At 45.4% G+C, this 15,216-nt stretch overlaps 1 protein-coding gene across 1 annotated transcript; it reads right to left on the bottom strand.

Moving 5' to 3' along the window:
- Window positions 1-3,988: 3,988 nt before the first annotated feature.
- Window positions 3,989-12,541, bottom strand: Cabp5 (calcium binding protein 5). Its single transcript, XM_035449553.1, has 6 exons — window positions 12,479-12,541; window positions 10,178-10,208; window positions 9,542-9,685; window positions 7,597-7,706; window positions 5,272-5,419; window positions 3,989-4,014 (listed from the first exon to the last, which is right to left on the bottom strand). The coding sequence occupies exons 1-6, from the start codon at window positions 12,539-12,541 to the stop codon at window positions 3,989-3,991; spliced, it is 522 nt and encodes a 173-aa protein (XP_035305444.1).
- Window positions 12,542-15,216: the final 2,675 nt, after the last annotated feature.

The raw sequence follows: 15,216 nt of genomic DNA on the forward strand, positions 1-15,216 counted from the left end.
TCGAGCCACAGGTAACAGGAAGTGAACTGTCCCACGCTGGGCATAGCTTGAGCATATGAGACCTCAAATTCCACCCCCACAGTGACACACTTCCTCCGACAACTCTGCTTCCTAGGAGTGCCTCTCCCTATGGGACAAGCATTCAAACACATGAATGTATGGGGGCTATACCTACCTAAAGCACCACAAAGTTCAATACTAACTGTGTAACAGACAACGGCAACGAGGCAAAAGTGGGATGTTTCAGCTACTACAAATTTGATTCCACGCAATACTGGAAGTCCTGTGGGGTGACAGGTGAGCAGTGGAGGCTGTGGGGGATGGCGGGGCTCTGGGGCTGTGTGCTGGATGGAGGCTGACCAGTTTTGGACCTCAAGAGTGAATATTGAGTGTACTAACCGGTTTTGTGTGCCAACTTGACACAAGCTAATACCAGAGAGGAAGGAGCCTCAGTTGAGGGAATGCTCCAGCCGTTGTTTTTCTGTTGGCTCAGGAGCTATTCCTGAATCTTCTGGTATGTGTGAAGTCTGCAAAAAATGAGGAGACTGACCAGCAGTTGTCTTTCAAACTGATGACCCCCAACTAGCTCAGGCTGTCTTTATACAAGTTCTACCGCATTCAAGCATGAGCAGTTCCAAATCATTTCTCTTTAATCATTTTCCAAGAATCATTAACATTTTAGTTTCTTTTCTTCTTTCCAACTTTCTTGATGTCATTGACCTTCACCCCATATCAACATATAGCAAACCAAATGTTTACATCTAGCTAGGTACATCTTATTCATACTTGTGCCCTAGCCAACAGCAAACATGTGGTTACAAAGTAAGAGATTTGAGCCCTGTGATTAATTCTTAACAATATGACAACAGCTGAGTGTATTGGGATGTCTGTGATTTTCAGGTGTATACCAGTTTCTGAGTACTCTGTATGTCACCTTTATTATGTGGATTGCAGTTATAATAGTAATGATTAATACCTAACTCTTTAACTATTAAGACTAAGTTTTCTTTGTTCTTACTGGGAATTTCTAAATGTACTTCTTTAAGAGGAACTGGGAGTTTTAGGTTCCTTTATTGATTACTTTGATAGCTTCAAACATTTCTTCGGTGTATATTGATCATATCCATCTGCCACTACTTCTCTCCAACTCTCCCTCGTGACCCCACCCCATCCCTTCTCAACCCCATGTCCTCTTTTTATTATAACTAATAACCTTCTGAGTCTAATGAATGCTGACATACATCAGTGGTTTTGAAGGGACCGGCTCCCCATTTCGGCAGCCATAACAGCCGAACACGTGCTTGTCTGACTTTGTCTTAGTCACTAGGAGGTCAGATGCCTGCCTCGTGGCAAGGAACCAATCAGAAGTTAGCCTGTGGTGCTATGCTTTACGGCTCTGGGTGTGCTTTACAGAGAAGTGCACAGCAGTAACTCGCAGAGCATAGCAACCGCTCTGGGAGGGCCGATGGGCCATTACAACCAGTTGACCAATCAACACAGGGCAAACCCTCCAAGCCTGGAAGCACACCAATCCTGAGCCTGTGCATACCCCTAGACACTCCCCTTACGCTGCCCTATAAGATGTCTTATGCCCTATGCAGACTCTTCGAGCTGTCTTTCCTAGCCATCCACCATGGTGGATGGATGGAAGGCCCGAGCTAACATGGGGTTAGCTCGTTAAACAACAATATAGCCTCATGCAGTTTGCATCAAGCTTTAGACTCCGCCTGGTGATTGGGGTGACCTCGGTCCTGGGCTGAGATCCTGGAGGCCTGAGCTTCCAGGGGTCTTACAGTTTTACCCAGCAGTGGACACTGAATTCTACAATACTGACCTGCTAAAGGCACGACAATTAAGGGAGTAACCAATTGCTTCCTGACTACTAAGCCTAAATCATGGGAGAGAATTCATGCCTGCATGCTGGAAACCTGGTCAAAAGCCTGTGGTTGGGGAAATCATAGCCCAGGTAGGGACATCACAGGCCCTGGATAGAAACCTAATGTTGTTTCACACAAAATGATCATGCTGTCAAACGGCATTTAAATATTTGTAGATATAAGTAGATTCGTTAATTCTCTTTTTTCCAAAGCTATTTTCAACTTTGGTCCAGAGAAACTTCTTCATGCCGTGGGTAGTGATTAATACAGAGGCCCATAACTAGCCAAAGTGCCAAGTATAACTAACTCTGAGTGCTCGGCTGTAGCTACGTCATCTGTATCAATCTCCCACCAAAGCCGAGGCAGTATAATGGAAGAGAACGGCTGAAAAAAATATGAGTTGGTGAATAGGGAAGAAAGCTATGAAATGCTGGTTTCAGGACACAGCAAGGCTGTGGACGTCATCAACCCCCAGTAGCTATGGTTGTCTACACAAGATCAAGCCAGTGAAAACTCCATCACACATGGAGGCAGGGTCCCTGAGGCCCTAGCACTATTAGAAGAGCCACCGGCTGTTTCACACCAAATGATCACCGTCTTTGGGGACACGGTCACTGGTAGGCTCACGTGTCCCACTAGATAATAATCATCCGGTTTCCTCACTCTGCCTCCCTCCAGGTTATTATCCCCAAGAAAGCCAAGACCATATTTTCAATCTTCTCTTTTTAATGTCTCTGGATGTTCGCCAGCACATACGTATGTGCACCACACGCATGCAGTTCTCACAGAAGCCAGAAGGGAGCCAGATACCCTGGGATTGATATCACAGATGGTTACAAGCCAACATGTGTGCTGAGAATCAAAGTCGGGCCCTCTGGAAAAACAGCAGCCAGTGCCCTTGACTGCAGAGCCATCTTTCGAGACCCATAGTTGAGTGTTAAGAATCCTCATTTAGGATTTCCCGAGTCTTAACACGCTTCCCTCTGGGTTGGAATGTTTCAATTCCTAGAAAAACGACTACTTAAACACTAAAAGAAAAAAATGCTAAAATAAATTCAAGTGGTCCCCCATCAGAACAACCACAGGAAAGAGAATGGAACATACACTCTTCTTCTCCTTTTACTTTATTTCAGTCATATAAATTGAGGCTATTGGGTCAGAGATTGGATGACATAGTCTATAGTTCTACCCAACGGACTTCGAAGCAAGAGAAGCCTGGAGGAAGGCATGACAACAAGTCTTTATCTTGAGTGACAAAGTGGCTGAAGTGTCCAGATCCATGTTAGTATGTGAGGGATGAAGTCCACAAACCACCAAAGGTAGAGACTCACCTGAAGCAGCCCAGGGCAGATCTGCACAGGGGCAGAGGGCTTCTGGGAATTGCATTGCAGTCACCTCGCTGAGCTAGGGATTTAAGGGATCTTGTCTTCTTCCCACCCTCCCCACCCCCTCAATATATTTTTCAGGGGATTAATTCCCCCCAGGGATCAGCTTGCTCTAAGCCTTGATAATCTAGATTAGTGGTTTAGCTCAGTTCCTCTGAGTTATCTCACACTAGGGCAGGGACATGGGTACTTACTGGGGAGCAACGAACTGTGTTTCTGGGGAACTGGGAAAACTCAACCTTGAATGCCTCCTTCCTGAGGAGACTTATCAGGATCCCTGTTATAACCCTGTGACTCTCTCTTGCCCAGAGAAGGAAATAGGGTCGTTGTTAGAGAAGCCAGGGGGGAAGTAGGCTGGGTGTGGAACTTTTTTGAAAGACCTTTTTCTTTCTTCAAGCCGTGAAAAAGTTCTCCACACCATCTTTTTCCAAGGAAGAAATGGAAGGAGAATCTGCTGGGAAACAGAGAATTGGGGAAAGACGTCATAGGCCCTGGAATGTTTGAGTGACAGCTGGATACTAGTGCAAATCATATGTATGTACAGTCTTCCCTCTATGTATATCTCTGCTCCCAAGAAGCAAAGCAACTGTCTGCAGTTACACCCAAGTCCATACCATGGCAAGTCCACTCCCTCCCTCCACCCTTCAAGGGCTCCTGGGAATCCAGTTCTCTACAAGCATCGACACATGTTGACAAGGCAGCATGTGTCTGGAGCTTATTACCTCTTCAACGAGACATCATCTTCACAAACTCTGAAAAAGAAAATTTCCTGTGAAGCTCCTCTTAGTAAAAGCAACTGGGGTTACTCTGGGGAGCTTTTCGTGTGCTGCAGGCAGTGACATCCATCTTTAGGAAATCTCTTGAACGCTCTATGGCACAATGTTCATAAAGCATACTGAAAGCGCTTAGAAGTCGAAATCATTGGTTTCATTTATTTCACCTTTTATTGAAATGTATTTCACATATGAAATTCATGCCATCTTTTCTTTTTGCTTGTGTGTGTGGTGTACGCATGTGTGTACATGCGGGGGCCAGAAGAGGATGCCCAGTGTCGTCCTCCAATGCTCCACATCTCATTCCCTTGAAAACGGGCCTCTCACCGACCCTGGGGCTCACACTAATTGTTGTTGTTTTAATGTGTACTGGTGTTTTGCCTACATGTATGCCTGTGGCACCACATACATATAAGCCCAGTGAGAACAGATATTCTCTCTGGAACTGGAGTTGTGAACTGCCATGGGTTCTGGGTCCTCTGGAAGAGCGGCTAACACTCTTCATCACTGAGCCATCTCCCCAGACTCAACTCATCAATTCTTTATTAAGCTGGCAAATGCTTTTACCCACTGAGCTGTATCTCTAGCCTTTGTTCTATCTTTCAACCCTCCTGGTGCCGTCTTATAGAAAAGAAATACAGGCTAGTAAGGGACCCTGGCCTGTTGGAGACCAAGTGGACAGTAAATGGAATGCCCTGAAAGAACAGTACTTGAAGAACAGGCTGTACACTATGGCCCCATGCCTGAAGGCAATAGCTAGGTGCTGAGTACATTAAACCAGAGAGTACCACGATTTAAACTTGAAGTAGCCAACTTAGGCCTCCCTCAGATACAATCTCACACACATGTGAACACTAGTACACACACTAGTCTTCTAGTTTATAGTTATTATCAACGACACAACCTAGAGTTGTCTGGGCAAAGGAAATCTCAACTGAAGAACTGCCCCAGTCAGATTGGCCTGTGGGCATAACTGTGGGGCATGGCTTGGTGCCTAACTGATGGAACAGGTTCCAGTCCACTGTGGGCAACACCAATCCCTAGGCAGGGGGTTTCTGCATGAGAAAGCTATTGAACAAAGGCCAATGGGTGAGCTGCTTTATCGCAGCAACAGAAATGGAACTGGAGCATACCATTCCAGTGCAAACTTGGAAAAGTGTAAGGAATGGGTGGCTTGGAAAACCACATGGAGGAGGAAGAGATGGAGATTTCCTGGGTTTCTGCCCAGTGTATTACCTTCAAAGTCAACAGTGCCATCTCCATTTATGTCAGCCTCCTGGACTACCTCAGAAATCTCCCGGGGTGTGAGCTTCTCCCCCAGCAGCCTCTGCATGGCCTGCTGCAGCTCTGCCAGTGTGATCTCTCCGTCTCCATTGGCATCAAACTAAAGAGAAGCAATGAGGCTAGATTAGCTTCAGTGGTGACTACAGCCGCAGGGAAGGTCAGGGTTCCAGGACATTCACTGGAGGTGAAGAACCAAACTAAGTACTGAGGACATGCCATCCAATGGAGCATTGGCTCCTTGAAGATAGGGCTTCTTTTTTTTCCCTCATTTTATCTTTATTTTTTATTTATAGAGCTTCTTTTAAATTTTTATCTGCATCATTTTAACATCTTGGAATCCTCATCAGAACTATTGTGGCAGATATATACATCACGGCCAGGAGCTTCCTTGTTCTTAGCTTTTCTTTGTTTTCCTTGTCTTTAAACATATTATCACATTCGTTTATGTGTGTGTGTACATGCATGGGTACATGACACGGTACACCTGTGTGATGATGGATGTCCTTCTGTATATATGTTTCTCTTGGTTGATGAATAAAACACTGTTTGGCCAATAGCCAATAGAGGCAGGAGGATAGGCAGGACTTGGTGATAGGAGAATTCTGGGAAAGGTAAGCAGAGAGAGATGCCATGTAGCCGCCAAAGGAGAAACAGGTCCAGGCATTCTCCAGTAAACCAAGATCACGTGGAAATACATAGATTAATAGAAATGGGTTAATAATTAAGACAGAGCTACCCAATAAGAAGTCCTAGCCATTGACCAACAGTTTATAATTAATATAAGTCTTTGTGTGTTTATTTGGGGCTAAGAAGGTCAGCAGGACATGGAGGGACAAGAAAATCCAGCAGCACCTGTGAAGGTCAGAGGATAACTTGCAGGAGTTGGTTCTCTCCTTCCATTATGTGAGTCCTGGAGAACTGAATTCAGTTCATCAGGCTTGGCAGTAAGTGCCTTTACCCTCTGAACTATCTTACTGCATTTTATTATTATCATATGCCACTATATTTTTATAAAGTATTGTGAGTATTATATTATTATAATTATATTATAATTTTATTTAATAGAATATTATGATTAAAATAGTTAATAGAATATTTTTATTTGTTCTTTGACAATTTTATTCAGCCATAACAATAATTTTTTTTTTTTTGGTTTTTCGAGACAGGGTTTCTCTGTGTAGCTTTGGAGCCTATCCTGGCACTCGCTCTGGAGACCAGGCTGGCCTCGAACTCACAGAGATCCGCCTGCCTCTGCCTCCCGAGTGCTGGGATTAAAGGCGTGCGCCACCAACGCCCGGCCATAACAATAATTTTAATTATGACATTTGTAAGAAGGTGGGCAGTACTGGAAACCATTGTATTAAACAAAATAAGCCAAATGCAGAAAGACAAAAAAGTCAGATGTTCTCTCTTCTACATGGAACATAGATTTAAATTTGAGTATGTATGTGTATGCATGGGTATTTCATGAAACTAGAAAGCTGACAATGAGAGGGAAAGAGGAGAATTTAAGGGAAGAAGAAAGAGAGAAGGGGATAACAGAATACATGTGACATGAAAGCCAAAGAGGGACCAAGGCCTTGCATACATTAAAGCACTATTCTACTGCAAAACCATGCCCCTTGCTGGAGGATTCTAGGCAGGGGCTCTACCACTGAGCAACGCCCCCAGCCCCTCACTGGGGGATTCTGGGCAGGGGCTCCACCACTGAGCCACGCCCCCAGCCCCTCACTGGGGGATTCTAGGCAGGGGCTCTACCACTGAGCCACGCCCCCAGCCCCTCACTGGGAGATTCTAGGCAAGTACTAGGCCACTGAGCCACACCCCCAGCCCCTGGAGAGCTTGTCCATTTCTTGTTATGTCCAGCAAACATCTTCCTATCCTACAGCCTCTGTACTGGAAGCTTCCTTTCCTAGAACAACTCTGAGCTTCTGGAAATATCAAATTCTCAGATTCTTGCTTCCTGTTGCAGGAACCAAGATTACAGGCCCCAGCATGTAGGGAACATGGGGTACTAGATATCATTTGCAACCCTTGCTCCTTAGTTTCTTCATATGTACAAAGGCAATAAATGTGTGCTTACTCTTAAGAGTTTACGTCAGGGTCAAATAAGATGAATACATATTGCCAAGTGTTTGGAATATGATTCTCCTGCCTTCTGAATCTAATCCCAACTAGTCGATTTTGATGGGGCAATGCCCATGGTGTGAACTAATAAAACTAGCTCCTTGAGGTCTCCCTCTCCTCTCTCTCAGCATTACGGAGTTATTAACTCACCTCCTTAAAGGCATCTCGCATCTCCTGGACACCAATCATCCCTGCTGTCTCTGCAAGCAATTTGGGGGTCATCAGCTCCACAAAGTCTTCGAAGTCTACACGGCCACCAACTGAGGAAGAAGGAACCACGGTTGGCAAGGATTCCCCAGGCTCTGAACTTCTAACCCCACACTTTCCATTCAAGCTAGAAATAGATCAGTTGCCATCTTTCTACATGCTAAGAATTTTTAGTCTCTTCCTCTTCTCAGCCAAGTCAAGTCCTCAGGTTGCTCTAACGTGAACGAACTTATTAGACAAAGGACATAGGTATAACTGGGTGATCTTCAGCAAATCTCTTCCATTTTCGTCATTTTCAACTCTCTGTGTGTACGTGTATGTGTGCACATGAGTGCAGTGCCCACAGAGGCCAGAAGTGGGCATCAGATTCTCCTGCAGGTGGAGCTACAGATGGCTATGGGCTGCCCAACATGGGTGATGGGATCTGAACTCAGGGCCTCTGCAAGAGCAGTAGACACTCTTAACCACAGAGTCATCTGTCCAGACCCACTCGCAAATCTCTTACTGGGTTAAGGCTTAGTCATACTCCACCTATAGATCAGTAGAAGAAATATGGACTTAAATGTGGACCAGTCTCTTTCAGGAAAGATGATAGTCGTCCCTTTGCATCCCCTGAAAACTGGTACTAGGACATCCATGGTATATCAAAGCATGTTGATGCTCAAGTCCCTATCATAAGTGTCATAATATATGTATACTGCAATCTCTCATATGCTCTAGTCACCTCTAGATTATACTTTATCTGCTACACTGAGATGCTCTGTGAATAGCAGCTCTGCTGAATTGTTTGGGAAGCAGGGAGAGACGGAAAGTCGGTATGTGTTCAGTGCAGATACAGCTCCTTTCTAAATATTTTCTGTTGGCACTTGCTTGAACCTGCAGATATGGAAACAGAAGATGGGGTCCTAATTACTATTGTGACATGGAATTCAACTTTGTTATTTCAGATCCACGACCAGGAGCCAACCTAATTCTGGATTCAATCACAAGATCAACTTTTGTTTCCATTTAATGATGCATTCCTGAGCAATGCAACTAAGTGACATGGGATCCAACACCAAGTGTGTGTTCAACCATCAAGGTCAACATCAAGCTACTCTACTGATAAGAGCCTACATCCAATAAGGACTCATTGGGGGATATGACCTCTCACACAGTGGCACCCTTTCTATAACACAATGAACAAATAAGGCACGATCATCTTTACTTGATAGATCTGGAAACTGAAAACCAGGAATATTCCAGACATATTCCACTGTTCAAAATGACCACAAGGAGTAAGTAATGAAAGTGGAACTCATGGGCCAGGGAGATGGCTTAGCAAATGAAAAGTATTTTCTGTCCAGGTTGATGACATTGAGTTTGATCCCCAGGACCCACAAGGTGAAATGAGAGAGCTGACTCCTGCAAATTGTCCTCTGTGACATTCGCATACACTCCCTCCTCCATCAAATATATAAATTCAGTTTTAAAATTTAAAGCTGGACAGGCTTAGATATTATTCCACAGAGGACCTGGGTTTAGTTTCTAGAACCTACATAGCAGCTCATGACTGTGTGTAACCCCAGTTCCAGGGAATCTGGTACCTTCTTCTGGCTTCTGCAGGTGCCAAGCACATACTTGGTGCACAGACATACACACAGGCAAAAGTTCATACTCATGATTTTTTTTAATCTTTAACAGTTTTAATAATAAAAGGTGCGACTAGTGTCTAGATCCATCTTTAAAAGTCCTCTTTCTAACTACTTCTAATGCAGTACAGCTGCCTTCTGCCAGACAGCTCTTTCCCCTTAACCAATTTACTACTTAATGTGCTACTCTCGACCCGAACACCTTTCTCACTCCCACCCTGTCCTAATTCTGGCATGTCCCCAACCCCTGTCCTCACGGTTCATCCGGATTTGCTGGCCCAACTCAGTCAACTCCATCTCGGTAGGCATGTAACCCATTGTCCTCATGAGATTGCCCAAATCCTTGTAAGAGATGAATCCATCTCGGTCCTTGTCAAATTCAAGAAATGCTTCCCGGAGCTCTAAAAATTAAGAAAGAAGAGCTGTAGAGTAACTTGAAACAGTCAGTGGTGAAGACTGCTATCTCTTGAAACTATCAATAAGACACAACTTGAGATTCTACGAAGAATACATATAATGTACTAAATGACTCGGTTAAAACAGAAATATATAAAATGTGCTGGTGAGACGATGACCCCCGAGAGCACTGAAGTCCTCAGACTCTTGAGAGAAGTTACAAGGGATCTCAAAAACAAGCAAAGAATAGCAACGTTTTTTAAAATCCCTCTAAATCTTGCGTCATGTCTGAGTTTCTCGGACCCACGCAAATGAGAAGACACACTGTCAACACTTGGGAAACAGAGCCTAAAATGACAGCAAATGAGCCGTGCAAAAACTGCACTTAGCAGGAAGAAGGGGGGCAGGAAGGAATTGTCACATGAAAGAATTTACACAAAAGGAGGAGGGGACAGCAATGTTGGCTAACATGGAAGGGCATCTGGACAAGGAGTTACCATCAATCTCGTCTTGTCCCAGTGGTCTCTCCTGAAAGGAACACACGGAGAGGAGATTGGAAAAGTTGCACTTCCCCGAACAAGCCCGTTGTTCTATCAAGCTTTCTGGTCCTTCATACTCTTCCTCTTTCATCTTCCTCCTTCCATCTGTACCTCCCACCCCCAGCTCTTCTCTGACCACCCTTTTCTCCCATCCCCTCTCGTTTCCTGCCTCCCATCCTCGCTTCTTAATCTCTGACACTCGGTCCTAAACACGAGGGAGTTAGAACCTCTTCTCCACATGATAAAAACGCAATGTGCCTCATCTACTGTGTTCAGAGAGATGTCTGTGTTGAGCCCTTTCATTGTATTTAAACATGACAGAACCATGTCAGTGAGGTAGACTCAAATATTCTCATCTTACCCATGAGAAGCTGAAGAGTGGAGATGATTACCAATGAGCCTACCAAAGGTCATGCAGTTCATAAACACAATATCCCATTCCAAGGGAGAGACAAATCAATTAGCCCTATTTTCTTTTTTTATATCTTTTATTTTTATAATTGTAATTAGACCAATTTTAAATTCAAAACAAGCTTCTTGTACATGTCAATCCCAATTCCCTGTCCCTCCCCTCCTCCCCCTATTTCCCTTTTATTTATTTGTCTGTCTATTTAATCATTTTGAAATGCAAGCACTTGCCAAGTACTTGCGAGGGGTCAGAAGACAATTTGAGGTAGTTCGTTCTATTTCCTTCCACCATCCTGGGGAGAGAACTCAGGTCATCAGACTTAGCAACGGGTGCCTTTGCCTGCTGAGCATTCTCATGGGCCCTTATTGAATCATTCTACTATCTACTGATAGAGACAGAGTCTCGTGTAGCCCACGCCAGTAACCAAGAATGACTCTGAACTTCTGATCCCCCTGCCTCCCTCTCCCAGGCACTGGGATCACAGGGACATCATACAACACCCACTTTATATGGAGCTGGGGATTGAATGCAGAGCTTCACGTGTGCAAGATAAACTCTGCCAGCTAAGATACACACTCGGCCACTTCATGCTGTCACACATCTGTGTCACTGTCCCCTACTGTCTTTGGCACCACAGCCACATCTAGCACACGTTCCCTTCTTGCCAGTCCCACGTGTTCCCGGAAGTAATACCCACTTCTGCTTTGATGGCATGCATACTCCTTTGAGGTCACTCAGAGGTCAGACAGAGGGCTGGGATTAGGATGTAGGACTCCTGACTCCCATGCCCAATTCTTTCTGTTACGCTCCACTGATTCTAGCGCCACCATCCTCATTCCCAGGGTGAGCACCCTCTTGTGGGAAACAAGTGTTCAGCATGGTTCGTGAAGAATATTCAGTGTCGGCCTCACATCTGAGAATTGTTCTCTACACATGACTACACCTGAGGGTAAGCTTGGTTAGCAGGCATAGTGCCTGGGAATTTACTCCCTATCAACCTTATAACTGGAGACCTCCTCACTTTGGATTCTTTCTTCTTTTCTTCCCATGCACTCTCTTGCCTTCCCTCTCCCTTGCCCTATCTTCCCTTCCCGCCCTTTCTCCTGGCTTCTGTTCTCTGCTCTGCCTTGTCCCGTCTTGACCCATGCCCCCATCGCCTCTCCTCCCTTCCCTCTTTACCCTCTCCTTTCTTTTCTTCCCCTATCTGGTGATTTTTCAGCCCTGCAATGAAGAATATGTTCCTAAGAACCAAATAGGACTGAATAAGTAAATAAACGAGTAGATAAATAAATAAAATCGTGCCACTCATTAACCGTATAGACCTAAAGCAAAATGCTGCATGATGTGACGGTCTCAGTTTGCTCCCTTGTAAAATAGGAATGCAACCATGCCCAACTTTGTGTGCTGTTCTGAGAACTGAATGCCACCAAGCATGCAAACCCTTGTGCAAAGGACTAGGCACACAGCAAGACTCAATAAGCAGTAGCTGTAGTTAAAGCCAGCATCAGCATCATCAACACCATCACCATAATCATCATCAGAAGCGGCACCACCACCACCATCGCTATCACCACTGTCGTCATCATCATCAGCAACAGCAGCAGCGTCATCACTGTTAGTATCATCACCATTGCCACTGTATGATTTCCCATATAAAACAATGATGATGCTATCAACAACGGCTCCATCCCATCTATCTCCCTTTTACATTTCTCTCACTCCACCCTTTGCTCCTGGCTTCCGATTACCGATCCGTGTGCCCACACGGTGCTACCTGAACTCACCACGTTCCCCCGTGCCCCAGGTCCCCTTGCTCTTGCTGACACCTTTCTGCATCATTCCCGCCTCACCCGCTGCTTCTCAGCGATGCCTTTCCTCAAGAAGATGCAGGCAGGGCCCATAGGAAACTGCATGGGGGCAGGTAAAGTTCACCAAGCTCTGATGTCAAGATGGCCCCTCCTTCTTGCTCCCCTGCAGCAGGCAATCCAGCGTCCTGATTGCCTCAATCCTTTGCCAATTCTTCCTGCCTCTCTTGGCCTCTCCCTCAGACACAGTGACAGATCGGTGACAGCTCATGGGAAATCTCTAATCAGACAGTGGAGGGATTGGAGCTCTTCCTACCCCCCCCCCCCAATCTGGATTGGGTGAGATGGGAGGGGAGAGCCAGTGTGAGCCTCTGAAACTCTTTTATCCCCAGAATGGAATTGGATAGTGCATTTTGAAATAGGGATTAGCGTGAAGCTCCTACTCATTTGCTGTTCCGACAAGCATTTTGAACATTCACTATATAGACTTATTCACTAAGCCTGACCTTTGGTGAGTCAAAGATGGAAAGAATGGATTGGTACTTCATAGGTCAGTCGTGTGTTCAAAGGAGAGGATGCAAGAACCCTTGATACCAGAAGGTCACAGGCCTTAAAGGGAGTCTACATACTGTTGTTTTGCTAAATAGGTATGTGGCCAAACTGCCTTCTAAATATTTAGGGCTGCACTGGACTCTGACTGGAAAAGCCTCTTTCTGCAGTAGGCAGCTGTTAAGACAGATACAAGAACTGGTCACAGTGCTGAGAATAAATGTCTGTTGAGTGTTCAGCCATAAATGGGATATTGCTAACAACCCCTTCCTCAAGCTCAGGAAACATTAAGGAGGGGGGCTGAGAGGATGCAAGCACCAAAAGACGGGGAAAGCACTATGAAATTCTGTCTTCTGGACCTGGCGTGGTCAATGCACTCCTGCACTTACTGCAGCTATGGTTACTTGCACAATTTTAAGTCAACAATATCGGTTAGCAGTAGATTTTGAGAGAGAGAGAGAGAGAGAGAGAGAGAGAGAGAGAGAGAGAGAGAGAAGTGTTGAGAGGTGTGCAGCAAGAGTGGCAAGGGGAAATTGGGTGTGGATATGATGAGGGATATCCTTCTGTATATATGTTTCCTTATTGGTTGATGAATAAAAAGCTGTTTGTCCAATGAGGCAGGAAGTAGGCGGGACTAGGAGATGAGCAGAATTCTGGGAAAGGTAGGCAGAGAGAGCCCTCCAGAGAGAGACAACATGTAGCCACCAAAGAAGTAACAGGTCCAGGCATTCTCCAAGCCAAGACCATGTGGAAATGCATAGATTTATAGAAATAGGTTAATAATTAAGACAGAGATAGCCAATAAGAAGCCCTAGACGTTGGTCAACAGTTTAATAATTAATATAAGTCTGTGTGTGTTCATTTGGAGCTGGAAACAGCAGCAGGACTTGGTGGGACAAGAAAAACCACCAGCAACATGGATATGTTCAATATATATAATATACATGTATCCAATTGCCAAAGAATACATAAAAAATAAAAGGAATTGAAGGGACCAGCTCCCCATTTCAGCAGCCACAACAGCCGAACACGCAATTGCCTGACCTTGTCTTGGTCACTAAGGTCAGATGCCTGCCCCTTTCGGCAGCCATAACAGCCGAACACGTGCTTGGCTGACCTTGCCTTGGTCACTAGGAGGTTAGGCTCCTGCCTCGTGGCAAGGAACCAATCAGAAGTTAGCTGGTGGCGCTATGCTTTACTGACATGTGCACAGCAATGACATGCAGAGCATAGCAACCACCCTGGGAGGGCCTATGGGCCATAACAACCAGTTGACCAATCAACACAGGGTTAAACCCTCCAAGCCTGGAGCCACAGCAATCCTGAGCCTGTGCATACCCCTGGACATCCCCTTACACTGCCCTATAAGATCTCTACGCAGACGCTTCGAGCGGTCTTTGCTAGCCATCCGCCATGGCAGGTGGGTGAAAGACCCGAGCTAACATGGGGTTAGCTCGTTAAACAACAATAAAGCCTCATGCAGTTTGCAGCAAGCTTTCAACTCTGCCTGGTGATTGGGGTGACCGCAGTCCTGGATTGAGATCCTGGAAGCCTGAGCTTCGGGGGTCTTACAGAATCACTTGATACGAGGTGTTGTGTGGTCTCCTATGGAGACATGGATATATGTCTATTCTCCCTAAGGTAAGGCACAAGCAGCCAACCAAAGAAAGGATTCCACCCAAGCCTGACTTGGTGGACCAATGAGTTTATGGGGACTGTCTACAGGAATATGAATGATAGATTATCATCCAGATGCAGCTGTATCACCAAAAAGCCCATCCCAGCGTGGGTAATGATTCACGAATGCCACATGCTGGAAAATCTGTCAGGGACCAGCCTCCGGTTTCACTAAACAGGAGCACCCAAAAGCTCCGGCCCACTATTGTATCGCTAATACTAGCAGGTCTGCTATTGTATAGCATAGCCTCAATGTAGGAATGCCTCCTAGTTTGCATCTTTATGGGCCTAAGCATCTGAATAGGCCTGCACCTGGGTGGAGGTGCTAGGTGTGTTAGTAACAGTGAGGACAGAAAGTGAGGAGCCAGCTAGCAGAGAGGAGTCAACAGAAGGACAGAAATGGCCTCCTCGTGGCCATGGAAGCATGGTTAAGAAACAGCCAAGAAGATGCTAAATAAACAAGAGACTCTATCTTTACAGCATGGAACTGAGAGCTCTCTAAAGATGACAAGATGCCTGTGTTTGGTCTTTATCGCCGCCGCTGGGTTGCTAGGAGT

Source organism: Cricetulus griseus, chromosome 9 (genome assembly GCF_003668045.3).
Source record: "Cricetulus griseus strain 17A/GY chromosome 9, alternate assembly CriGri-PICRH-1.0, whole genome shotgun sequence".
NCBI lineage: Eukaryota > Metazoa > Chordata > Mammalia > Rodentia > Cricetidae > Cricetulus > Cricetulus griseus.

Bases quoted from the DNA above. Each gene is read 5' to 3' on its own strand.
- Cabp5 (XM_035449553.1), bottom strand. From the start codon at position 12,541: ATGCAGTTTCCTATGGGCCCTGCCTGCATCTTCTTGAGGAAAGGCATC. The intron at 10,209-12,478 runs GTGAGGCGGGAA...TGTTCCTTTCAG, and splicing joins GCATCGCTGAGAAGCAGCGG to GAGAGACCACTGGGACAAGA. The intron at 5,420-7,596 runs GTGAGTTAATAA...GCTTCTCTTTAG, and splicing joins TGCGAGATGCCTTTAAGGAG to TTTGATGCCAATGGAGACGG.